This window comes from Penicillium cataractarum (assembly GCF_028827025.1).
Source record: "Penicillium cataractarum strain IBT 29864 chromosome Unknown utg000001l, whole genome shotgun sequence".
NCBI lineage: Eukaryota > Fungi > Ascomycota > Eurotiomycetes > Eurotiales > Aspergillaceae > Penicillium > Penicillium cataractarum.
Window position 1 is genome coordinate 3,135,139 of NW_026622737.1, and position 25,024 is coordinate 3,160,162.

A 25,024-nucleotide genomic window follows, 5' to 3' on the forward strand; every position below is an offset into this window, starting at 1 on the left:
TTACCTGCAGTAGCAGTGGATATTGCTCATTTCCATAATGATATAGGAGGGAAAGAGGTGCAGAAGATTGATGGGGGCGATATGCTTGACGACGAATGGCAACCAAGTTGGCCCTGGACTATGGGGGCCAGAATGCAGCCCGTCGCCGCCGATCCTGCGGCCAACGCTAATCTGCAGGCAAGACTGCGTCTAAAGACCGCCTATCATTGGCTATCATGGTATCGCTCGCTATGGTGGGACAGCGGAGGGTGTCACTGCCCCTCCCGCTGCAGTTCATCCCTGATCGCTTTTGCGTGACTCATGTAGGGTTCTAGGACCCCCGCAGACCCTGCGGCTTATTATAAACATAAGGGGACTTGGGCCCTTATTATGAGTTTGAATATATTTTGCGGCCTTATACAGGGCATACGTTGAGGCTCGAGGCCATTCGGGGCATATACTGTGTCCGTTGCTGGTCTAATTATGGCAGCGAGGCAGTATAGTCCGAACGAAGATCGGAAATTACTGGGCAACACAAAGTCTTATTTCTCTCATCTTGTGCGCCCGAGTCGCTCCTCTCTACGGGATGGAAGTAATCAAGGAGATACTTCTAGCCAGAATACCACGGGTGGAAATGCACGCCAATCTGTACAAGCGAAGGTCCCTGAGAAGAAGACAAGAGAGACGCTGGTAGCGGGCTGGATCCCTTACACGTTTCGACATTACTTCATGGGCGTGCTGAGTATCGTGACCTTTGGTTTGGTGCTAGTAACGTTCCTACTTTGGTGGAAATCTTCGACAAATTATGGACTAGGGCCTGATGATGGCTCCTCTGCTTTGCTTTTCGGCTGGCGGTACAGTCCGACCGCGATCACCGTGTTATGGATTCAATTGACTGCCATGTTATTCGACGATGTTAAGCGTACCGAGCCCTATGCCCGCTTAGCCCGACCTGAGGGTGCGAAGGCGTCGACGAGCATTCTGGAAACACCGAGCCCCTGGTGGATTACGTTATACCGAGGATTCGCGAAGAAGAAGTATGGCCGGCGAAGCTGGATATTGATCTGCGCATCGTTGATCAACATTGTTGGATTTCTGGCAATTTCTCCGCTGTCTTCTGCCTATCTATACTCGGAAGAGATAATCGTCCCTCATACGGCTGACTTCTTGCGTTACTCCCCCGTGTCCAATTCGCCCCTTCCTATCGATATGGATCAGACGACGCACTTTCGTACCATCGCAAATCTTCTTCAAAATGTCTCAACTTCACCCTGGATTACGGATAATTATACAATTCTACCCTTTTGGCCCACTAGTCTCAAAGATGGAGCAATCGGCTCCTTACCGACGAGCTCTCAGCAGACATGGAAGGCGGAGACCACGATGTTCAAGAGCGAGCTGAGCTGCACTGAAATGAACAGTGTTTCCGAGAACGCAAACTCGGAAAACGTCTCCATCATCTGGTCTTCTGCTGATGGGTGCAAGTATGGACTTTCGGCAACGCAAGATCTTTTCACAACTGGTGGCGCCAGTTGGTCCAATACTTCGACCTTCTTCTACGCTGATGAAACCCTTTTCGTGAGCGAAAAATTCTCCTCGTCAAATCGCACAGTTGAATGTAATGGACGTGAGATCATCATTGCAACTGAGCCATGGCCGTCGGTAACAAACCCCAGCAGATATGTCGCTCAACTTTGCAGTACCAAGTATTATATGGCCAATATCTTGGTCACGGTTGCATTGGCAGGGGACGAGCCGGAGATTTCTTTCAACGAAACCGATTTCATTCAGAATAAAGTCTTAATCCCGGAAACGCTTATCAACACCACCTTGTTCCAGGATATGACCTTGACCTCGGAATGGAACAGCTATATGATCTCGTCTCCTTCGATGATGGGAGGAGCATCCGTTATCCTTGGCGCCCTGTACGACTACAATATGACCAAGCTTGTCAATGACCCAGACATAGTGTCCTCTGCAGCGAGAGCAAAGCAGCGCTACTTCGGGGAAGTCATCCAGTCAGCTCTAAGCCAGTATAATGCCGCCAAGAAAGTCCCGATGCAGGCTCAGATCCGTGCGGTCGAAACCCGAGTCGTGGTTCAATCTGGTCCTGCAGTTGCCTTGGGAACTCTCTTTAGTCTCTGTTTCTTGCTGTTGCTCGTCGTGTGGTGCGCCTCGCGATTGAATCACAGGCCACTAAACTTGACCAAAGATCCCGCAACGACTGCCGGAGTCGCGTACTTGGTCACGCAGAATTCAAGAGCAAGGTCTGGTTTCCAGTCTCTAAGGCAGCCGTCAAGCAATGATCTCCAGAAGAGACTGGGCGGCGAATGGTTCTACACAGACTCCCAAGGATTGTCTAGAAACCACCCCGATCAAGCGAGAACCGAGGAAATTGCCCAGTCCAAAAATGGAACACCTGGACTACTCCGTTTACCGGCACTCATTGGCATGGTTGTTGTTCTGGTGGCTATGGTTGTTGCCGTTTGCGTACTTTACCATTACGCCGAAGGATCCGACTTGTATCAAAAAGCCTTTGTTTATCAGTTCAATGTTTCCTTATTCAGCGGTAGCATGTCCTCAATTGCCCCCTTCTCGATGATTCCAACTATTCTTGCGGTTGGAATTGGTCTATGGTGGAGTGCAATGGATGAGAACTTTCGTCGCTTGCAGCCATATCTCTCCATGGCAAAACACGATCCGCCATATAAACAAGGTGTTGATCTCTCATACCAAACATCATATTGGTTTTGGGCTGCTGGCAAGGCGGCGTTTAACAAACAGTGGCTGCTTTTCTTGGTCACTTTGGGATCTACTCTATCCCCGATTTGTACGTTTGTTTACACCATCTTCTTTATTTGCAACTTCCTGACTCCTTATAGATACAACTGCCATGTCTGCACTTTTCGATCGCGGAACTGGTGTCATCACTAATCCTATGACACTGCAGCGCAATCTCGAGCTCCGTGAGATTCCTTTCATCTATGAGACACAGCAATCGATGTACCCCGGCGCTTCCATGAACTATCCCACCGCCGTGCTCGAAACTCTCTACCAGAACCTCTCTTCTTACTACATGTACACTGCTATCGTTCAGCTAGCTCTCAACGGCTCAGAGCCAGCATGGAGCAAGGATGGCTGGAGCTTTGTCCCTCTTGATATGAGCAGTATCTCAAGCTCAGAGTCTCTTGCCAAGCTCGGTGCCAGTCAAGCTGACAGTTTAGGCCCCGCGTCGCAAACTAACGTCACGTTCAACACGCCTGCCATCAGGGGGCGGATTGAATGCAGCCCGCCTCCTATACAAGTCCTTACAAATCTTTCTTCATGGACAACAGCCACAGACCTTTCTAATCATACCGTCTGGAATAAAAGCACAATCCCAGACGGCGTGAACGGCGGTTATCAGCTAGGTAACACATATAAGAGCAGGCAGTTCCCGAGCAGTATAACACCTCTCTTGCCAGGGCAGAACCAATCAGAATGTCTTGGCTGCACTACTGCATTTGTCAATCCAGCTATGCTTACTTGCTGCGGCAATGGGAGCGCCGATTCTCGCATGGGCAGCGTGGCAATTGGATATTGGTCTCCCAACGACGCCCTTGACTATTTCTCGCCAACCTCTTGGCAGAAGAATTTCACGGCTAAGTGGTTCTATGGTGATGCAATCACGGGAATCAAGGTGAACAACAATAGTGTGACGAGCCAGGTGGATGCAGGGCCGTTGTTCCCTTCGCCACCGTCGATCTCCTTGTTCAGCTGCGAGCCTATCATCGAGACTGCAGATGCCAGTGTCACCGTCGATCCGTCAAGCGGCGAGATTCAATCGTTCAACATCACAAGTTCACCAAAGGTCGCGACGGGGGCCTTTACAGATAACTTTGTCGCCCACAATGGCTCCCTCACTGACTTGCGTGCTGGTTATAGCGAATTCAACGTGACAATCAGGTAAGCCTCGCCTATCCCCACAGTTCCATACAAAGTTACCCTAAATTGGATCCTAACCATCATATTCAGCTACGGTCACATCTTCATGAGCACCCTCTTAACCGCAGCCGATCTCCAACGCATCTCCGGCGTCTCCCACACCCTCGGTTACACAGTCGAAAGCCTCGACGACAACACCTTCAATATCCGCGACGAAATGGAGGGCCTAAACATGGATTTCATGACATATGCGATGTATTCAATGGCCAAAAAGAACCCTCACGCCCTCCTAGATGCGGACACATTCGTCACGCTCGCGCAAAAGACATTCACGACTTTCTTCCAGCATTTCGTCGGTAGTAACATCTCCATGAATACCGGTGGCTGGGCATATCAGACAATTAACGCCAGTCTCCCGGCTGATCTTGCCCCCGCCGTCGAGTATGTTAATGGTTATATGAGCGGTTCCAAGGCGACGGCATACCAGGATACCATCCATCCGATCTCGCACACAAATAGGACAGTGGCGGCGCAGGTCTCCCAACGCGTCGAACTACTCCAAATGAACGCCGTCGCAGTCTGGCTAAGCGTCGGAATAATGGCATGGCTCATCCTCACGACCTTCATCGTCGCCATCCTGCAGAAACGCTACTTTGGCCGACTAGTCCGCAACGTCGAGTGTCTGGGTGACGTGCTGGTTCTCATCGCTGGTAGTGCGAACTTGCTTCAAGTCGTACGCGAGATCCAGGCTGGACGGCTTGCGCCGGAAGATTATGAGCATTTGCGGACGCGTTTGGGTTGGTTTGTGGATGAGGATGGGGCGTTGAGGTGGGGTGTTGAGATGGAGGAGGCGTTTAGGGATGGACCGGGTGTGCAGTGGGTTGCTGCGCCGTGTTTTTCGAAGAAAGGGACTAATACGTGGAGTCTTTCGGATGAGAATAGACAGTAGTAGAGAAGAGGGGAGTGATTGGGAGGATTTTCGCTTTGGGTGTCTTGGATGTGGGTTGTAAATATTCTTGGAAACGTACATATTGCTCGATGTAAATGGTAGTCTATTGTACAGTACATTGTTGATCCTCTCGCTCTTCGCTGGAAATAGTAAAACAAGAATCCGGTTGTCCACTCCTGCGGCCAAGGGATGAGAATGGCACCATACAGAGGTGCTTTTTGTTCGCTTTATGATGAGCCTGGAATTCTCAAGTCGCCAATGTTGCCCATATTGAGGAAGTCCGTCGCGGAACCTGCGTCCATGAACTCCTCGGTACCTTCTTCCTCTTCTTCCTCCTCCTCGTACTCTTCTTGGCCACTTACTAAGGGAGTGATCATGCCAATGTGGAACATGTAACCCACCAACACGGCAACTCCGCCCACGACTGTCGCAACGGACGCGTAGAGGTCATTTTTACCAGCATCGGCGGCCTGAGACACGACCGTCCGTTCTAGTCCCGACAGACCAGCATCTGGGGACTGGGCACCCGCCTTCAATCCGTTAAATCTGCGCAGATTCCGGAGGAGTGGGGTTGAATCAGCCAGCGTATCGAGGAGTGTGCTACCGACAGCCGCGACGGAGATACGGCTCGGGGTCCTCCATGGCAGCGGCGATGAAGGCGCAGACTGCGGCGAAAAGGCATGCGCAACCTCCACAGGCGCCTGTCCGAAACATCGTCGCCGCACTCGTTCCGTATAGGCCGCAAGCTGCGGACTCTTAGTCCGCATAGCATCTCGCAGCCATGGGAAGGTAAGCTCGGGTACTAGCGCGAGCGAAAGATATCCCAGCGCAATGCAGTCCAGGCTGGATAGAGGGTCATCCTCGTTTTTGGCCAAAAGGTACGCCTTCTTGCCTAGCATAGCCTCCAGTGGCTCGAAGAACTCGCCCGTCAGCGCCTCCAAGCGGAAATGGTTCTGCTGCGCCGTCCGGCCGAGCAATTTTGACACCGTGTCGCGTGGGCGTGCGATCAGGTTCTTGGGGACTCGGCCGGCTGCGACTGCGGCTGAGTGTTCACGTTGGCGCTGCTCTTCCATCGCTTGTAGGTCCAGCGACGAGAGACCTAGGTGTTCGGTGCGGGCTTTTGCGGCGCCGTGCAGCTTCGGCGGGAGGATCCATTGGTTCGGCCATTGGAGGAGATTTCCGTACGCGGGTGATGTGTTACCATAGTAGTTCTGGCTGCTCACGTACAGGGAGAGATCGATGAGGACTTGGCCACGGGATTCGATGAAGGAGGAGAAGCTGGAACGCAGCGCGAGCGGGCGCAGATGTTAGCTAATTTCTTTCTGCTCCCTTGAGCGCTTGGTAATCCAAAGGTTGAAGCTGGCGGTTTCACGTACGCGATGCTATCCGCACGAGCTGTTTCGTCAAGGTCGCAGTCCAGATCCCATGCTCCGTTGGAGTATTGGCGTAGGTAATCCACGATATTGCGGAAGCGGCTCACCCACGTCGAGCCATCTTGCAATGCGGGCAGCTCACCTAGACAATAAAAAAAAGCAATTCAGTCAGCTCATTGCGTTGCGATTCCGATGTTCCTGTTTGCTCCGGTCGGGAAAGCCGAGCAGAGACATCACGTCACTCACCAGTAGGAGACACCGAGGGGTCGCTGGTCGCCACCAGCTCCCAGGAGCCCTTGGGGAGGGCTAATGAGCAGTAAGCAATAGCTGCGAGGCATTGCGCCTCAATTGAGGGCAGAGTAAAGGCCGGCCCCCATACATGCAGTTGCAACACCATTGTGAATTTAGCTGGACTGTAGAGAGAAGGGCGGCCCGCGGACTGGCCTCGAGTGGGTTGCGGGCGAATCACGTGTGTTTACCTCAGAAATCATCGTCCTTCATACTTGTCACGCCAATTGTCAATAACTCGACTCTTTTAATTTGCATTGCTGGTTTTTCGAGGGCTATAATAACCAACCAAATCAATTAATTCTTGTTATTCATTATTCTATCTATCCTTACAATATCCGAGGTAGATATGAGCATTGAACAAGTCTCACCATAACTAACGGACCATATAACGGGACTCGGACGATATATAATGTCTCTCCTTCAATATTTCTGCAATTATCACTCCCAGGTGTTCTACTTTTCCCCTCACATTATATCGCATGTACCCTACTCTTGATCAATCTCGAGATACTCTCGGCGACAAGTTTTTGAATGGCCTGACCAGGGTGGTAATTATTCCACCAGAGGCAACTAACTCCATTGGAATTGTAGCAGGCCGCATCTGGAGCCCCATACGCAGTCGGATTGTCGAGGGCCTTGTCGAAGACACTGGTAGTGTTGAGAATCCACACCGTGGCTTCTCTATTGTGGTGCGCAAACTCTCTAATTCCCTTGCGAATTGCTTTGTTGAATCTGTCAACGTCAAAAATCGTGGCATTCAGCACCGCTGCCGATCCCTGGCTTATCAGAGGCGTGCGCTGGAGGGGCGGGACCTCTAGGAAGACAAAATACCGGGAGCCAGCATCATAGAGGTCCTGAGCTTGGGTGAGATATTGCTGGATAGTTTCTCGAAAGATCGTTGTCCAGTCGGTCAGGTTTTCGCCTCTCGGGATGTCATTCATCCCAAACCACGCCGTGAAGAGCGAATTTTGCGGGTCCCAGGTACCGGAGGTATTCGAGTAGTGATCTTTGAAGATTTCCACTTGTTGGACAAAGGACTTCACGGCGGGTTGGTAGGGCGGGATGAGATCCCCGTCTACCGTAGCTCCCGCTATCGCGAAGTCGTATGCAAGGACAAGTGATGTGTTGTACTCGGTAACCAGGTTGTCGACCCAGTTATACCCGCCGGAGGTTGTCTTTCCAGGTAAAGCGGGGTTCCCGATGGGATTCGAGGCATTTGGCTGTGAACCACTGTACTGGAAACCGACTGTCGTGTAGCTGTCACCACTAGAATAATCTGTGAGATAGTTGTAGAACCTCTAGAACCAGGCCACTTACAAGGCAAATATATTTGTGAACTCAGGTACCTTGGACCAAGGTCCGGATTCCTGAATTGGCATGGCATTTGCAATTATGCCACAAAGTAGAAGAACGTTGAAAATCATATTGACTGTCCAAGGGCCGCGCGAAGGAGAACTTGGCATTTGTCTTCACCGAACCAGATACATTGTCAATTCTAAGCCGATGAGCACCATTTAATCCTCTCACCGAAAAGGCTTTTACTCCGCTCGTGCTATGATTGACTAATATTCGTCTCTTCATTTCGTATTTCTCTCGAAGAGGATCGTTAAAAGTGGAAAGATATTGTCCACCAATAACCACTTCTGATATGTTCCATTCGGCCGCGAGGGGATTTTCAAAAAGATGAACCTTGAGCTATTTCGAGATATAACCTAGTACACTCTAAGCTAGAGAGAAATGGTTCCATACGCATTGGTGGAAGCTCCAATCTCTCACGCTACAAAATCACACGGACATGAATACCGAGAATGCAAATATAAATGTACATTGTGTTTGAAAATTCCCAAATATAACATCGCTATAACTCTGCTTTCCGACACGAATCGAGAATGTTTAGGTCTGTCTTAGCAGATCCGGATGTCCGGTGAGCTACCGAATAAAAACACATCTACGCCTCCACAACGCCCTAGGCTCAATGGGCATCAACGGGACTAGAGACGCAGAGAAACCAAACCTCCGCCTTAATCTAATTGCGTTTATGCACTCGAACTTGGTATTGATCTGCAATAGCACCGGCTAACCAAAAAGTCGATCATTATTAGGATACATACTGTTCAGTTTCACACAAAGTCCGATTTCGCCTCCCGTGTTACCCGCCTGCAGAGCCTTCGAGGGAGAGGGGCAAGCTAACAGGGACCTACTAGTCATATTTAGGGAAGTACTATATTGGATAGCATAATTTAGCGGGGTAGTTTGCGGGGATGGAAACGGGGATCGGGCTATTGTTACCCGACGGGGGTTTTCTAAACCCATATTTGACAATCATAGATTCGATTGTCTTTACTATGGCTACTGTAAACGCTTGTCTGTTTATGATCCTCTTTTTAACCCTTTTCGTACGCTCTTAGAATGAGGTCTATCGTTGTGTGTTTGATATATTTTATTCATTCTAGATCCGAATGGTAAACAGCCAGACAAACAAATGGTAAGCTAAACAAGGCTTTACAATAAAATTGAACTCTCTGATTGATCGAGGTCAACTTGAAGTAGAAACTCGTAAAGTTGCACCTAGGAGTCTTGCCAATACGTAGCCCACTTACTCTTTCCCTTAAGGACTTCCACAAACTCCCTTGCGATAACACGATCAGTTTGTTCGGAAGGATGTAGCTCATCGTACCACATATAACTATCCCAGCTTGACTTCGAAGTACAAACAGATGTTGGACAGCCAGCAGCATACCCAGTAACATTCAGCGGCACTGTCCCATTGAGATAGACGGACGGACGATTCCAGATATCAGACATCTAAGATGTAGTTAGAGGAGAATTGATCGCTGTTGTTTGAAGTAGTATAGCCTTACCAGAGAATGGACGTCAAAAAGAGCGAATTGGCTTTTCGCATACCTATTCGCGATCTTGAGCTCATATGGGATCTGGTAATTGTATATCGCGTTGACTAATATGCTATATTCCCGCATGGTCTCACTGATTTGTGTTAGATTCGAATTGAACTGGCTCTTATCTGTCCAGTATCTCGAACTGGCGACTCCGTCATTTTCTGGAAGAGCGTATTGGGGGGTAAGATCCAAGGGGGCGATGTTCATAACGAGGAATCTTCGTGCGCCAATATCATATAAACGATCAAGCTGCTCGAAGACGCAATCGGTGTAGTTCGTTAAGGGCATTCCCTTTGGCTGACTATCTGTGAAAAAGACACCGTTTCCAAGGTCATTTGTGCCTATCCAAATTGCATAGACAGTCTCAGCACTGGGGTTGTCAAGCACCCCCTGACCTGTGCTGCTGTTGACATATTCATTATCTGCGAGGAAGGACGGAATCTGATCTTGTTTCACTCCTTTCCGCGACTTTGGAGAGAAGGTGGAGTCGCAGACTGCTCCAGATCGTGCGTAGTCGTAGATATTCACGCCGGAATATTGATTCACATACTCAGGCCAAACGCGACCCCCGGTTGACAAGACCGTGCCCTAAGTTTCCAATGTTGGCCATTATTAGTCAACTTAGGAAGAGCGAAGATAAGGGTCACATACCGGTTCTCCAACATCCCCGTTTGAATCAGGCCTATACTGGGTCAAGCCGTCGTCGGTATAACTGTCCCCGAATATCACCACAGAGGAAACTTGTTTGGATTTGGACGTGGTATCAGCTAGTGTCGGGTAAGCCCTGGCGATAGCACAAGCCAAGGCCAAAAGGGCGGGGAAACGGCCCTTCATGTTGAACAGAAGACTTGAAGTTTTGTCTGTGGTAGCAAAACTAGAGCAGCTCTTAGACCTTCCTTCGAGAAGAGATTGGAGAGGTTCAGAGCTGTTATTAAATATGTAAATATATACGGCGGTGTCGGGGTAGAAATCAACCGATTTGAATTGCCCATATATGTATGAAAAATCTTAATTGGAGGGAAATCAATCCCCTTTTTAATGCAGTAGACAGATCGTGTTTAGCTTGTTACATTGGGTATATTCCTTGTCGAAAAAGGTACGACTAAATCCTATGACTTTGCCTGACATAGTTCCGGTCGTCCGGTCTAAAGTCCATGTAATATTTTCCGATCCGTTCGTTCTTCTATATTGATACTGATCTATCGGTGGGACACTGATCAATGGAAAATAGTCTCAAGACGTCGCCACATTTTCATTCTATCGAAGTGGGCAATGCCGCCATATCGCAAAAATAGAAGCATTCTAGTGTCTTGATTCACCACCGTTACATGTATATTTACATGGATGAGACCTAATACACAAAACAATATCGACCGAATTAAATCAATTGAGAAATTTTATTGAATAGACTTAATTATCCGCTTCAGTCCCTCTTCCAAAACGTTCAGCGGGTGCGAAAAAACCAGCCGAAACCATCCTGTTTCTTCCGCCGCATAATGTTCCCCAGCCGCAATGTAGATTCTCTCTTTTCGGAGCCTTACAAGAATATCGTCGGCTGTGGCATCCTTTACCACGGCGCCTAAGTTAATCCAAATGAAGAAAGCAGCGTTGCACTCAAAATAAGGAATTCCATGGGACCGTAGCAACTTTGTCGCAAAATGATAGCTGTTAGCCAAGCGTGTCCTATTGATCGCGATATACTTTGTCATGAAGCTGTCATCTAGCAAGAGCGATGTAGTAACCTGATCTGCTAGACTGGATGGAATATTGTAGAGGCTAATTGGTGAACGTTGGTTAGTGTCTTCTCCCCCTATAAGTAGGTCAGGTAATCTCACGAAATGCCCTCGGCAGCCTCTAAGAGTAGTTTATTCGACTGACTAACCAAGCATCCAATCCTCAGTCCGGTTGCACCGAAATCCTACTCAAATTTGTCAGTTCCGCTTAGGGTGAAGGGGAGGAATGCGATACCTTACTTAAGCCCCATAGAGTATGTACGAGGCTTGGATCAATGATTCCCTCCAGGTTTATAGACAAAATCGACTTAAAACCTGGCGCATCGGGAAGACGAGGGTTATCCCAGACAGATAGTGCGTAGATCTCGTCGGAAATAAGGTGAAGTTCATTCCTCGAGCAGAACTTCAAGTATTCTTTCAAAACATCTTCAGGGTAGCAACGTCCTAGGCTTCCTATCAGTAAAGACAGATCGACTTTTCTCAAGTATGTCGAGAAGACAAACCAAGGGGATTATGTGGTGAGCACAATACAAGAGCGTTAATCCGTAAGCCTCTGTTTTTCGCTTCAGTAAGTGCTCTTTCGTACTGTTGGATTGCGGCCATGCTGAATGGATCTATTTCTCCAAACTCGACTTCAAGAAGCTGGACTCTGAAATCATAAGCTCGGTCCTACCAGAAAATGTAGAGATATTCCTTACCCTGGCCGGGTTCCAAAAGTCCCCCTAAATGCATTAAAATACGGCCGTCCGACCATAACAAAATCCCCGGGATCCGCTAAAGCCCAGGCGCAACATTCGAGTGCATTACTGACGCCAGATGTAACGACAAGATGGGAGGGGCAGAGTGCAGAGTGAGGAGAAAATTGAGTATTCATAAAACGACAAAGGCTTTGTTTGAGCTTGTGGGAGCCGCTGAATCCATCTCCGTAGGTCAATGCATGTGAGTTGGGTTGTAGCTATATGGCCTTGATTAGTACAAAAGCGAGAGTCCACAGACGACGTATTGACCTAGAAAGAGCTGAAATCTTACATGGGAATTGATGTACTCTACCATCTCCGTATGCATGAGTGTCTAGAACGTTATTATCCTATGTTCAGTAGGGACTGGATGTTTTCTCACATTCTCGGCAAGGCCTAGATTCACGATCCCGTTAGGGTTCGATGACGGAGACCATTGGTCACTCAATACAGCGAGGAAAGATGGTCTCTGCGTGGCAAGGCCTCTACCTCGATCAGAAACCTTGCTCTGCATTGTGAATAGTGAATTTGGAATTCAGCCGGCATTGCTATATACCGGCGCAGGGTCTTGATGATGGAATTAAGTACAGTTTATGAGAGTAAATGTTCCCAGAAGGCGCAAGTCTACCGCGGCACAAACGGGTAAAGCGGCTGGAGCGGATAATAATCTACAGAGGCTTGATGAATATCGTTCCGCTGATATTCTTTTGTGCCGTTCCTTACCTCGCTTCTTTTCCTTACTCCACGGGTTAACAGGTATCAGAATCTGTGCTATATTTCTTCTTGACCATTATCATGATACACGAGAACTCGGATTCGACATCTGTCGACCCTAATCTGGCACCGTTCATGGTCGCTGTAGCTAGCTTCGCAAACATGTTCTGCATTGGTACAATCTATGCTCTAAGCATGCTCCAGGCACAGCTACCTCGTCTATTTGGAATATCCGATGCATGGAGCTTTGCGCCATTTGGTTTAGCATCCCTAGGTATTTCAATGGGCGTTCTAACTAGCGCCTCGATGATCATTCAAAACGGGCCTCATGTCACAGTGGCCAGAGGGACGATTCTCTGGGGAATTGCAGTCATCAGTGCCGGCCTCTCCCTCAAAAGCCTCAAATTTGGACTCATGCTTACATGCTTTCTGTTTGGCGGACTGGGCATTGGATGGACATACCTCGCTGTGGTCGCGTTGATCGGCCAGGGGCTTCCGGGGCATGTACTTGCTCGGAGTGCTATTGGGCCTCTGGGGTTTTCAACTGCTGCAGCGGCGTGTTTTCTCTTATCGTCTGTTTTCAGAGTGGATGCGGTTGATGCAGAGACCCTGGGTGGGATGCTTGTGTTTCTGGGAGTGACGTTCGCTGCTGTTGGGGCATCCACCCAGCTGTCATTATCTGATTTCCATAAGGAGTCAGAGGTCGGCTCCCCTTCGAAGACTTTATCAAGAGATTGCGGACCTTTCTTTTCGATTCTGCTCTTCTTCAACGCCTTGCCTGGAATGACGGTTTTCACTGGCCTGCTGCCCCTTGTCTTCCATTATGCAAACGGAACTGACTATAATACAATGTGGATCTTGTCATATTGCATGATCGCTCTCGCACTTGGGGGTGTTCTGGCACCCAGCATCAATGCATACCTTGGGGCCAGACTGACATTTGTCGGTATTTTTTGCTTGCGGGGGATGCTTCTTATCTTACTTTCACAATTTGAAGGTTCGTCGCAGGCAATGTGTGCTATGCTGGCAACCCTTTTCGCCCACGGTACCGGATTTAGCATTCTTCCAGTGTTGGTCAAGAGACAAACCACCAATCGGGAGCGCTTCTATCTCAAGTACAGTAGAGTGTTGGTTTCGTGGGGCATGTCAGGAACTGTCGGCTGTATAATGAACTCGATCATGCTGTCTCCAGACAGTACGGTACCGACAGGAGCCCTCATTGTTGGCTTGTTAACATTATCGTTCGGTACTATTCTACACCTTGTGCCGGCCCTTGGAGGCGAATTTCTTGTCTAATATCCGTTGATGAGGTGGTTCCTAGGAGGTCCCGCCGTTTGCTATCTACTCCCGAGCCTTAGGCGTTAGTGGCCTATAAGAGAGTTGCCTTGGTTCGTACTGCTTTTTACTCGTGCTCCTTCTTTCTTCTAGATTTGCAGAAATTCTGAGATTGCCAGAGAGATTGCTTGAGTAGATTCGTGTTTCCCTAGACCTCTCGCCTCGAAGCCAATCCAGAACAGGTATGCCGCTACTAGCCATAGATTTAGGCCGTTATGTATATCATGAATGCTGGTTATCTACATGTCAGTCTTTCGGGTGCAAATGTTTTTTTCTCTGTATTAAGATTCAACGGCTCAGAATCCACCGGTTCGAGATTCAAAGAACTGAACTTTGATATTACGGCCTAGAAACCTCTCTTGCAGTAATTCCGCTAAGTCTGGCCCTACACAGTGCTTTTTCAATACCAAGGGAAGCTCCAGTGCAGTAGAGCGGCCAGTGGTTGTGACCGCATTCGCATCGAGGATATCCATCTTGAGAATATTACAGTGGATCTGCCGGTTGATGCAACCAAATACTCCTGTTCTAATGTTAATGATCCTATTGGATTCAGCTGCTAGTTGAGCTTTTTTTGCTTTTTATCGAGATGTAGCGAAATAATGAAAGGGAGAGGAATCTTCGTCTCGCAAGTAACGTGCTACTATCTACATCTCTAGCCCTTTAAACCAGACCACACATGGTTCTTCCTATTTCTCCTTCAGCTGCTTCGTTAGCGCCGAGCAGCCCTTTCGATTTGATAGGGAGAGCTGGATCAAATCAATTACTGCTGCAAAGTAGCCTTTAGCCTCCGAAGCCTTACCATGCCTCGAATCTCTCGTAATCACCATCTCTATACTCGGGCGCGTTACATTGAAATCGACGGTATATCTGCCGGTAATTCCGTCAACCACAGCGACAATTACCCAGTGATTTCTAAACATTGAAGCAAGACTAGTCTTATGCGCGTATTCAGCCGCAAACTTAATCTTAGCTGGTCATGTGCCAGTAGATACCATTCGGGATAAACTCGGGCATCTAAAAAAAGTCATGATCAAGTCCCATCCTTTTCCCACTACCGTTTTTTGCTCTGAACGAGGTCGAAGGGCAATTATAAACCTTATAGTGAGGGGTAATTTACGTTGAGAGTAATAGGTGCTGGTTTGAAATAGGCAAAACTGGTTGAAAAGGTAATTCCAGGTCCGCCACAAAATCTATACAAAGAATGGGACGAATATTAACTTTTACGCAGGGACATCAATCAACCCCCAGGAACGACAATCTGGTTCGTGGATAGTTTCTCGGAGAGTCTATCCGGCTATTTGTCCCTGATTCAAGTAGCTCAGGCACTTTCTTTGATTCTTGGGTTTTAAGATTCAAGTGGCGTGGGAGCACGGTTGATTGAGACTGTACTATCGATCCCTCGGAGTACCCCATACGGACAGTGCCGAAAGTTGCGATGCTGGCGATTTTACCCGACCAATTGAATTCAACGTTTGGATCAAAAGTTGACTTCAGACCTGTGAAAATGATTTGTGAGGAGAATATTCCCGCAGAATCATGCAATACCTTGATGGCTATGCTTCAGAAGTATGTACCTCAGCACTCTCGTATTCTATCTGAGACAGATAGTTACAGCGCACCACGATACCTCGTAAGTCCATTCTATCCCCATCATCTTCCGTTCCACACAAGGCAGGAGGTTAAGATGTCCTGCCAAGTAGTCTTCCAAGCATACATTGTATTTCTCTCGTATCTGGAATAATCCCTGCTCTTTCCGTGACTTGTTTCCATGTCAGCATCCCTGCGTCTCACAGCAGGCGCTCTTATCGCGGCTCGCTATGACCTCACAACAACACGTGGTTGCGCCACAGCCCGGAGATATGTTTAGAACATTGACAATTGGGCCTTGAAAAAGAGGAGTACAGTAAGACGATAGAAATGTCAAAGCACGGGAAGTTGTAAAACGGCCCCACGGCCAGAGCCCTGTCTCTACTTCTTGCGGGGAAGGAAGAGGGGCCAGGGGCTCAACCACCAAACCCATGAAAGCCAGCGGGTCAATATTATCGTTCAAAGCTCATTTCAAAGCCCATATTCCTAAAGCGGGGAGTGCCTCGGGTCCACGGGCATGAATAGCCTCAGCAATCGGTCAGCCTGGGCGATCTCCGGCTTCCTTTCGCTTGTTGATGACGACGTTGAAGTGCGAACGGACCAACAGCTGTGCGGGACTCCCGCACGAGCCCGCCGCCAATCCCAAGAATCACCGATCATCGAGTCATCAAAGCTCGTAACTATAGTAGTCCAAGACTCTAATGTTTCTTGGAATATCCACCTCAGCCCCATGGCCCATGGGCCCCAAGGCATCCCATTTTCCCAAGAGCCCAGGCACCCGGCACCATCACTATTGGCAGGGAACTCTTCCAATCGCAGGGCATACCAGTTACCTGGATACGCATCCTGGATTTCAACGGCCTTAGGTCTATCCGGCCGACGCGGACACACTCGCATTTCTTTCCTAATTTCTATATTTCAAGGCCGCTATCGTGCTTTTCACGTGGGGCTGGCGACATAATCGTATGAGTTGGCCATGCACGTAGATAGAAGGGGAATGAAACCGGCAAGAGCAGGAGAGTAGTTATGAGGAAGAGGGGCTAGATACGCTGTAAACTACAGTACCTCTGCTTTGTCTATGGCTATGGCATGCCTTGTCTGTATCTTGTATCCTGTAGCCTGGCGTCATACCCATTACTGCAGCGCAACATGCGTCGGACTAAAATAACGCCATGCATGTTCATATCGCGCATGGCCATCACTCTCGATAAGAGTCGCGCCAGATCGGTGGCACATCCGATCGGCCGGCGGGTAGCATAGTAGGTGTGGACCTTGTCCATGCAAGAGAGATATTTGATTTGCATATACTTCAGAAAAATATAGCTAACTACACAGTATATGCTAACTAGAAAGACAACAAGATCATCCTGTACTCCATGCTCCATATAGCTCAGCTACTGCGGAGAAAAAGACAAGGACCCCCTCGTGTCCCGTGCTGCGTCAGTCGTCTGACGACCGCCGCATTGCACATTGCGCCTTGCGCCTCGCTTGTTATTATCCCTGCTACGCCGGGCGCATAGACTTGGATCGCGACCGGGAGGTGGTGAAACGAGCGGGGCAATGGTGTTTCATGCTGCTGCGACAGCGGATATGATTCACATATACATTATTCTGATTACATGCATCACGTTACTCCTCATCCAGTTATTGTTCATTCCTGTTTCGGGGTTTAATATAGTTTCTACAGTTAGGAAGATGAGAAGATTATGCATGACATCGTGTGATGATCAATTTGATGATAAGAACAAAAAAATGCTTCTGCGGGGGTATATTAAAAAATAAAAAGTCTATGATACATGCCGTTGATTCAGAATCGGCCCAACAATGCAAGCGGCTAAAACGACAAACGAAAAATAGGAAAAGCCGGTAGAAGAAGAAAATCAAAGAAAGGAAAGAAAAGAGGATTACAAAAAATGGTGAGAGTCGAAATGACCTGTCAGTTCGACCTGCGAATAATCAGGCGGAAAGGAAAAAGAGAAGAGAAATGCCCCGAGGGATGTCCCGGCCAACGTCAAATTGACGAAAGGCCGATCGCAGCGTGCAGGTGATCTGAGATGATCTGAGCGTTGTCAACAGGGCACAGGAACAGCGCGAAGCAGTGCCAGCCAATTGTTGGAGCCGCGGCTGGTGAGGAGACCATGTCGATCTCCGCATCTACGCGTCAGAGATGTAATCGACCAAGATTCGGTAGATTGCAACCCCCCGCACGCCCGGATGGATATGGATGCTGAGTTATCCAAATCCCGAATAGCGGGTCGAAAGATAAAAAAAATGTAAATAAAAATGTTGTATCGAGATGGCTGATAAATGCAGAAAGTCGAAAGCCGAGCCGGGGGGCCCTTTGTAGCGCCGGCGCTGGGTCCCCGCTCATTGGAACGGGTGAGATTGAATGGTAAGAAGATAATGTAAGGAAAAGCAGGAATTGTATGCTTTTCGCTTTGTTTTCCGTGCCCTCCGTCAGACCGAAGGTGAAACGAGCGGGTCGTTTACCCCTCCTCTTCTGCACGAGCGCATAGCCAGAGCTGCAGTAGGTTGAATGGAGAATATGCAGCGGCCGAGAGGATGCACGGCGAGGGAGGTTTCCCGCGTGTTATGTCTTGTCGCGTAAGAGCGGGCGACGGGGGAAACGGGAGAGGCGGATTGGTCGAAGAGTAGGAGTATTAGAATGGTCGATATTTTTGACAAGAGGCCGAATCCAGAGGGAATTTCATCAGGTAGCTGGGAACCAAGATCGATTGCGAGAGGTCATTTCATATCCATGCCGAAGGGGAACAGCCCTTCCCAGGTCGTGGGTGCAGTCCCGGCTAGGCCGGGATATGCACCAGGGTCGTCACGGTCATTGGGAATGGGCGGATTTATTTGGGCAAAGGAGGCAGAGGGCCCTTGGGGGGAGGTCCTGGGCAGGGAGGGAAGCTGGAGTTTCCGATGGAAGGCATCTTGAGTATGGTGGTGTGGTGTGGTTGGGTGGAGAGAATATCGTAGGTTGCTAGTAGTAGCAGGAGTAGATAGCAGATAGTAGCAGTTAATAACTTCGAGATGGAGTTCACGTAAGTCACGGATGATGGAGAGGGAGAAAAGAGAAAAAAAGTTACGGCCGAGGAGCACGAGCGTTCTTATAGCCAGAAGCGATCCACGACGGGAATACCATCATTATTACGGCGTACGGAGTAAACTACAAGTAGGACTAAATTACATTAGTGCAGCCTGCCTAACTTTCCCCATCGAACATCCCTGCCATGAACAGGAGGCTGAGTATCCACCTGATCTGACGTAGGAATTATTACGATTGACTTACTTAGCGTGACCCGATGAATAATGCAGCCCCAAGGGGAAATCCAATGGAAATTCCTTTAGTTTTTCTAGAAGCTCTCCACTTCCATATTCCCGCGTGGCGTTTTCTGTCTCTGGTGAACCACTAGTGGGTAGGGACGGGAAAGGGGGAAGAAGCAGAAAAAAGAAATAATATTAACTATGTATCATGTATAGACGTAGGGTATATTGGATCACTACTGGGTCATAATTTTAATGATTGATTCTTAATTAGAACGTGCAATTACAATCCCTAGAATAATCCAGAAATAATTTGGCCTGAGACACCCCTCGAAACCACATAATCTTTCCATCGTCTCTTTATAAATACCTAAATTACTACATTCTGTACACCCTACACGATCTACTTATCTCAGTTTACCAACGATTCTCCTCTACAGTAACACGAAGGAGTTCACCAGCCAAATTATCATGAAACCACGCGAGGTGACAACTGGGAATGGGCAATCTCCCGTGGCCCCACCAAGTCTCCATCAAGACGGTTCCTTATGCGGTGAGCGGAGGAACCAAGTCTGATTTTTTTTTTCGTCATTGGTTTTTTTTATGGCCTGTCAAGCTAAGCCATGCACACCCTAGTCAAAGAGATATTTGAATAAATACGTTGTGCGTAGGAGTCTAAGCACAGGTCTAAGCGTTATATCCACAAAGTATACGAAGCAAGTACTTTGTACATAAACTTCCCTTTGTCCCCAATAAAATATCCATGACTCAACGACAACCATCGAGGGGGGCCGAAGAGGCAAAAAAAATAAAAAAGATAGGGTCCAGCCAGTCAGGATAAGCGACACGTGCTAGCGTGTCGATCGCAGGGGGAAAAAAAGAAGCAAAGAAATAATCCAAGCGCCAGAGAAATAATTTTGAATTATTTGTTACTACAGTCCTACTACTGTTACCGTTATTGGAAAATCCCTACGGAGTAAAAATGTCGAGTTAGACCCGGGTTTTCACCGATTCGTATTGCCTATACTACCGGATTTCCTCCCATGCCAAGGTTCAGGCATCCAACATCGATGAGGATCAGGATAAAGCTCTCTGTGGCGCAGGGACTCGGCTTCCAACGATGATTCGTCTGTACAGGTTGACTCTCGGACCGATGGGTGAACCAAAGGGGACAAGGAAAAAGGAAATTCATGGTGTTTATCCTTGATTATTTGACACGTCAACAATGCTGATTTGCAAATCGTGTCTCTTTCGTTTATTTTAACCCTTTTTATTTTTTTTTCTTGGTCGTCGTGGCTCAGATAACGGTCTACGTCCGGGGGTAGGTGGGGGATGGGGATTACTGTACGGAGTACTTACAGGTACAGGTAGCAGGTTACGGCCGACTGTTGTCTCAGGGGGAGGCGAATTTTCTTGTTCTCCTTACAACTTGAAAAGAAACACCACTCCAATGAAAGAGGCTAAAAAAAATCTAATCAAGCCCAGGGTTGACAGTCTCACCGTCGACGCCGGACCCATCACCGACCGTGGTTAATACCCGTGGTGTTGATTCAAAATAACCAGCAAATAGAATGCGGACGATTATCTAGTCAAAGAACGGCCAAGATCTAGTGGTGAAGCTATTCTTGAGTCCGGTCGAAGCGAAGGGCTGTCGCTCCCGTCTCTCCCGTGGAATTTCGCAATGCTTATCGGTAGGGTTACGAATAGAAAGGAGGGAAGATATCTCGTACAGTAAGGGAATCGGAATTTGAATAGTAATCATAAATGATTACATGTTGTTTTGTCGTGCTTTAGTACCGCCGTAGTGCAGGATTAGAAAAGCCCTAGCCATTGAGCCAATGCGGAACCCAATTTTAAGTCGTCGCCCGCTAACGGAGAACACAGCCGATTCACCTCCGGAGCTTGGCCAAGGCTGTCGCTGATGATGCCACGGTTTCTAAGCTGACGGTCATCCCATACCTACACTTATCAACATGATACTAATAGGAAACATCCATCAGTCCGGTAATCTCATGGCTTACATTGCTCCGTAATCATCTATCTTCTTTCTCTTGTAGACATCCGTCGCTAATGTACCTGTCCGAACAAGCGTAAGGACGGATAAACTACTCCGTCCACTGCATATCCTCAATTAAACATACAGCGGGTAGGACAGGCCAAGCGTGCATGGTGCATAGATTGCCCTTGCCCCTCTTCTTCATCAAATGGACATGCAGCATGCATCATGCAGGTGTACAGACATGCAATGCCACTCGTTCATCGCGCAGCCGAAACCCCCCTGCTCCCCAGGGTTGATCCCGCACATCACTGGGCCAGGGTTGTTTCAAAGAGAAGATCTACCAAAACTACGCCATACATCCTACACTACTATCCCGAGGCGACGCTGCGCTGCCCGTGTGGCGTTGATTGCGTGCTCGGCATCCGATCGCTGATTGAAGCGATTCAAGTAATGGATATCGACTCCGTAGTACTATCTTCAATAGCATCGCGGTACAAACGGAGATGATGCGTATGCATTCTTGCTAAGTGTACTCCGTCCTGTATAGTCGGAGTGTAAACTCCGTAGTAGCAGACACTACTGCAGCAATCTCCAAATTGGAGAGCCCATCTCTCCAACTGACAGTAGTGTGTACAATAATCAATTCTCCGGCATGCCCCGGAAGTTGGATCTCCGCAACTCCGAAATTAAGCATACGTTGTAACGTCTTGCCCTGTTTTTTGGACCAAATTCAAGTTACTTAGTCTGCTCCATCCTTGGATATCTTCTCCAGGTTTACGGAGTACTACTACCCTATGCCGCTCTTCCTGCTACAATTCCACGTAATCCTGACCAAAGCAAGGCAAAAAGGCAAATAACCCAGCCAAGTGGTTGACGGGACCAAATCGCAAATGTGTGCGAATGACCACAGCCCTATACGGCAAGATGGTGGGCACAATGGACATCGGTCTTGTCCGTGCGACCGGGATTTGAGAAAATCAAAAAGAGCAGATCAGAGTGGTAGGATTCGTCAAAGGATGCCAAGTATACTCCATAGCTTCTCCATCTTCTCCATACAGTCCGTTTGTGCCTATTCCTGTTCCTGTTCCTGGTGGAGATGCCTCGGTGCCTGGTGTGCCTGTACCTGGCAGCCGGATAAAGTTCGCGGCTCTAGCGGTTCCCACAATCCAAAAGTTACTGTAGTCAGTGTACTGCTACTGGACTGGAGCCAGGAGTTGTGGAGTTCAAAGAGGCCCAGGAAACAAACCAGTGGCGAATGTACTCCATCAATGTGGGACAAATTAGACGCAAAAGGGGGAAAAGAGAAACAATGAATAAGAATGGGTTTTTCCTCCCCGAAATTTGAAAGGTCAGTGGGATTCCTGCTACGCTAAGAGGTCAGAAACTTCAATAAACGAGAGTCCGATGGGGAATAGGGCGGTGCAAGACTCCACTGAAGAATAATGGGGGTGCACCGGCCGCCGTTCCGCGCCGTTGGAAATGGGAGTGGAGGCCTCGGGAAAAAGGAGAGTGTGCGATTACGGAAGTTCAAAGGTTTTTCAGCGAGGTGTAGTGATTGGTCTCTGTATTATGTATCTAGTTCGCTACTACTGTACTGCTGAGTATCGTGAAGTAGTTCTAGGTTGTATTCTACTCTGGTGCGCATAACCGATAACTCTCTGAGGATTACTGTATTTGGATTTTTTAGCGATTCAGGAACGAGGATCAACGGCGAATTGCCTGTTTGGGTTCGGCCCCGCCAGCACGTGGCAAAAGGGGTTGACTTTTGCTTGATTGGGAGGTTCGTTGAGCTGGTTCCAAGGTTCGTGGTTACCCTTCAATTCATGATTCTCCTAGATAAATATAGGAGTTTGCAAATGCGGTTTGACATTCGTTTGATAGTTTAATTGGTGATTCAGGTAGACAGGTAGCTGGGTTTACAGTAGTACCGTCGAATCCGAGTAGTCTACATAGTATATCGTCGTATATTTTATACAAAGACCCTACATGACACGACTCCTTCCTCTGTAGGACAGTATTGAATATTCAAGCCTGGATAGATAATTACGCAATTCCTAAAAGATAGTCTATTCGCTAGCTCACGTTACCATCTTAATCTCTATCCGACTGGCTAGGATGCTTTCCCGGTTTCCCAGCAGACTGGGTCGGCAAGTACGGAGACGGGAGTACGGAGAAAATCAAGCCAATAAGTAAGCTAATCTCAAGACAACCTAATCAGTTCCCTAACTGAGTATGTAACTAGATCAACCAAAAGAAAAATTCAGTCTTGCACGGGATTCGGGAAGGTGTTGACCGCCAATGGGGTTATGGGGAAGGTCACGGGAGGTGGTGGAGGAGACGGGCTGTTTCACGGCGTGGGTCCGCGTTCGACGTGGTTTTCTGGAAACAAACGGCGAACCGAGGCCCCGCCAGAGCAAAGCCACATGAAGCTCCGCCAGAGTCCTGCTGTGCGCTGAAGAGTTGAGGCTGGGTGGGACTGTGATGCCTTGGAGATGATCAGGAGAGTAATCGCCATGGTGCACGAAGCCGAGAGCTCTCTGATATCCATCTTCTTCCACTCTGCAAGAGTAATTTTGTCTATCATGAACTCAACCGAGACATGGAACGATCGGGCTCAATTCGGAAATGGCGTCTCCCGATAGCCATGCACCTTGAGATCAGCCACGGCGTAGGCAACTCAAATATCTAGCCGTCCCCTGCCAAAATTCTAATCCTAGCGGTTCTAGGAAGCTGGCGGTACGAGACCAGGCCAGACTCCAACTGGAGTGACCGCCACCTGCGTAACGAATACCAGGGGTCCTAATCATTGCATCCGTGGCCATCCGTTCTTCTCATAGATGCGCATATCTTGAAGGTACACTGCACGCTGCAGCAGCCGATTCGGGAATAGGCAACATGGCTCTTGTATGCAGGGCGGAGATATCCTCGTGACAGGTGTCCAGTGACGAAGGCAGCCATAAGAAACTGTCTCTGTACGAGTACTTGTCATATCCAGGAAGCCCGGCATGTCTGCAGTTCTGCAACTCTGCAATTTAGGTATGTATCACAGGGAACACCTTGCGACAGGTCACGCCACTACGGCTACCCGCCTTCCAAGGCGGAGACGAGGCTTGAACCTTGCAGCTTATCTTCAGCCACACGAGAGGGGTAGCATCAGGTTGTACTGTAGCATGAGTGTTTCAGGTCTGCTGTCAGGCAACAAGACTGGCAGGGCCGTTGCTCTACCCTTCAGTCCTCGCCCAGACCTGTCTGGGCCTGGGTGGAAATCCATTCCTCCATAAGAGGCTGTTTCGGTTCTGATGTAGCTGTGCGACCCTGAGCCCGGTCCCCTTTGCGAGTGATGAGCAAGCAAAGCACCCATCCTGTAATGTTGAAGCTTTCGTAATGGGTGCTGAAGCGCATCTTCTTCTCATCTCCTGCAGCCTCCTCTCCGGTTTGAGCCTCTGCCCCAATTTCCGATAATGTGACAGTTTCTGGATCATTGTCCTCTCCTGTTGTTTCGGGAATATTGCGCAAATCGACCTCAGCCTCGCTGTCGTCACTATCGAGAATAACCTCTGCCCTGACAGACTGGGCTGGGCCCGCTGAGTCTTCCGTCAAATCTTCCCCGGACTCTGCTTTCAACTTTTGGTTCTTCTTGCTATCCAGCTCGTGGAAAGTCTTGTTGCGGGTCAACAAAGCATGACGGGTTCGCGACTCGCGGAGGAAGATGGCTACTTCGAATTCATCTGCGGGAGTAAGATGACATTAGTCGCAGCTTGAGAATACCAGTGACAGGAGCTTCATTACCTTCAGCAATAACATCCTTCACGGGCTTGCCCTTCTTGCGCGACCATAGCCTTTCATTCTCCTCCCGCAACTTGGGCAGGACTAACGGTCGAATCGCAGCGAAGACGCGTTGGAGAACCGGATCGCGTGGATTCAAGAGCCATCGCGAGTCGGATGGATTGTCCAGGTAAATGCGGCACTCCAGCACCGAGTATTTGCTTATACGCAAGTAACGACGGATAGGGGCCATGCTGTATGTGTTGAATGTATGTGTGAGATGCACTCCAAGAGATCGGTAGCAAGCTGGAAGCTCATCAAGTCAGTGCCTGACTGCCTGGAAGCTCCCCGCCCGGCAGATCCTGTGATTGGCGAAAGGTCACGCCTCTGTCATCACCATCCCTGTACTCAAAGAATTCTGCTGGAACAACTTTGTTTCTTTCTCGTCCATGTTAGCGTTCATCGTCAATG

The 25,024-nt window shown here is 48.7% G+C and overlaps 7 protein-coding genes across 7 annotated transcripts; 2 read left to right on the forward strand and 5 right to left on the reverse strand.

Moving 5' to 3' along the window:
- Positions 1 to 462: 462 nt before the first annotated feature.
- Positions 463 to 4,852, forward strand: N7496_001082 (DUF3433 domain-containing protein; the record flags this gene model as incomplete). The annotated part of the gene is made up of 3 exons (XM_056694013.1): positions 463 to 2,809; positions 2,862 to 3,924; positions 3,994 to 4,852. The coding sequence occupies 3 exons, from the start codon at positions 463 to 465 to the stop codon at positions 4,850 to 4,852; spliced, it is 4,269 nt and encodes a 1,422-aa protein (XP_056560742.1).
- A 227-nt stretch (positions 4,853 to 5,079) lies between these two features.
- Positions 5,080 to 6,622, reverse strand: N7496_001083 (glutathione S-transferase family protein; the record flags this gene model as incomplete). Its single annotated transcript, XM_056694014.1, has 3 exons — positions 5,080 to 6,130; positions 6,229 to 6,367; positions 6,472 to 6,622. 3 exons carry the CDS (start codon positions 6,620 to 6,622, stop codon positions 5,080 to 5,082), a joined length of 1,341 nt encoding a protein of 446 aa, XP_056560743.1.
- A 364-nt stretch (positions 6,623 to 6,986) lies between these two features.
- Positions 6,987 to 7,940, reverse strand: N7496_001084 (SGNH/GDSL hydrolase family protein; the record flags this gene model as incomplete). The annotated part of the gene is made up of 2 exons (XM_056694015.1): positions 6,987 to 7,773; positions 7,834 to 7,940. 2 exons carry the CDS (start codon positions 7,938 to 7,940, stop codon positions 6,987 to 6,989), a joined length of 894 nt encoding a protein of 297 aa, XP_056560744.1.
- Positions 7,941 to 9,084: 1,144 nt separating this feature from the next.
- Positions 9,085 to 10,247, reverse strand: N7496_001085 (SGNH/GDSL hydrolase family protein; the record flags this gene model as incomplete). Its single annotated transcript, XM_056694016.1, has 3 exons — positions 9,085 to 9,321; positions 9,378 to 10,001; positions 10,065 to 10,247. 3 exons carry the CDS (start codon positions 10,245 to 10,247, stop codon positions 9,085 to 9,087), a joined length of 1,044 nt encoding a protein of 347 aa, XP_056560745.1.
- A 563-nt stretch (positions 10,248 to 10,810) lies between these two features.
- N7496_001086 (Pyridoxal phosphate-dependent transferase major region subdomain 2) lies at positions 10,811 to 12,397 on the reverse strand (the record flags this gene model as incomplete). Its single annotated transcript, XM_056694017.1, has 7 exons — positions 10,811 to 11,223; positions 11,292 to 11,331; positions 11,382 to 11,599; positions 11,650 to 11,788; positions 11,845 to 11,868; positions 12,176 to 12,217; positions 12,266 to 12,397. 7 exons carry the CDS (start codon positions 12,395 to 12,397, stop codon positions 10,811 to 10,813), a joined length of 1,008 nt encoding a protein of 335 aa, XP_056560746.1.
- Positions 12,398 to 12,678: 281 nt separating this feature from the next.
- On the forward strand, positions 12,679 to 13,893 carry N7496_001087 (Major facilitator superfamily domain general substrate transporter; the record flags this gene model as incomplete). The annotated part of the gene is made up of 1 exon (XM_056694018.1): positions 12,679 to 13,893. The coding sequence occupies one exon, from the start codon at positions 12,679 to 12,681 to the stop codon at positions 13,891 to 13,893; it is 1,215 nt and encodes a 404-aa protein (XP_056560747.1).
- A 10,123-nt stretch (positions 13,894 to 24,016) lies between these two features.
- N7496_001088 (uncharacterized protein) lies at positions 24,017 to 24,806 on the reverse strand (the record flags this gene model as incomplete). The annotated part of the gene is made up of 2 exons (XM_056694019.1): positions 24,017 to 24,516; positions 24,578 to 24,806. The coding sequence occupies 2 exons, from the start codon at positions 24,804 to 24,806 to the stop codon at positions 24,017 to 24,019; spliced, it is 729 nt and encodes a 242-aa protein (XP_056560748.1).
- Positions 24,807 to 25,024: the final 218 nt, after the last annotated feature.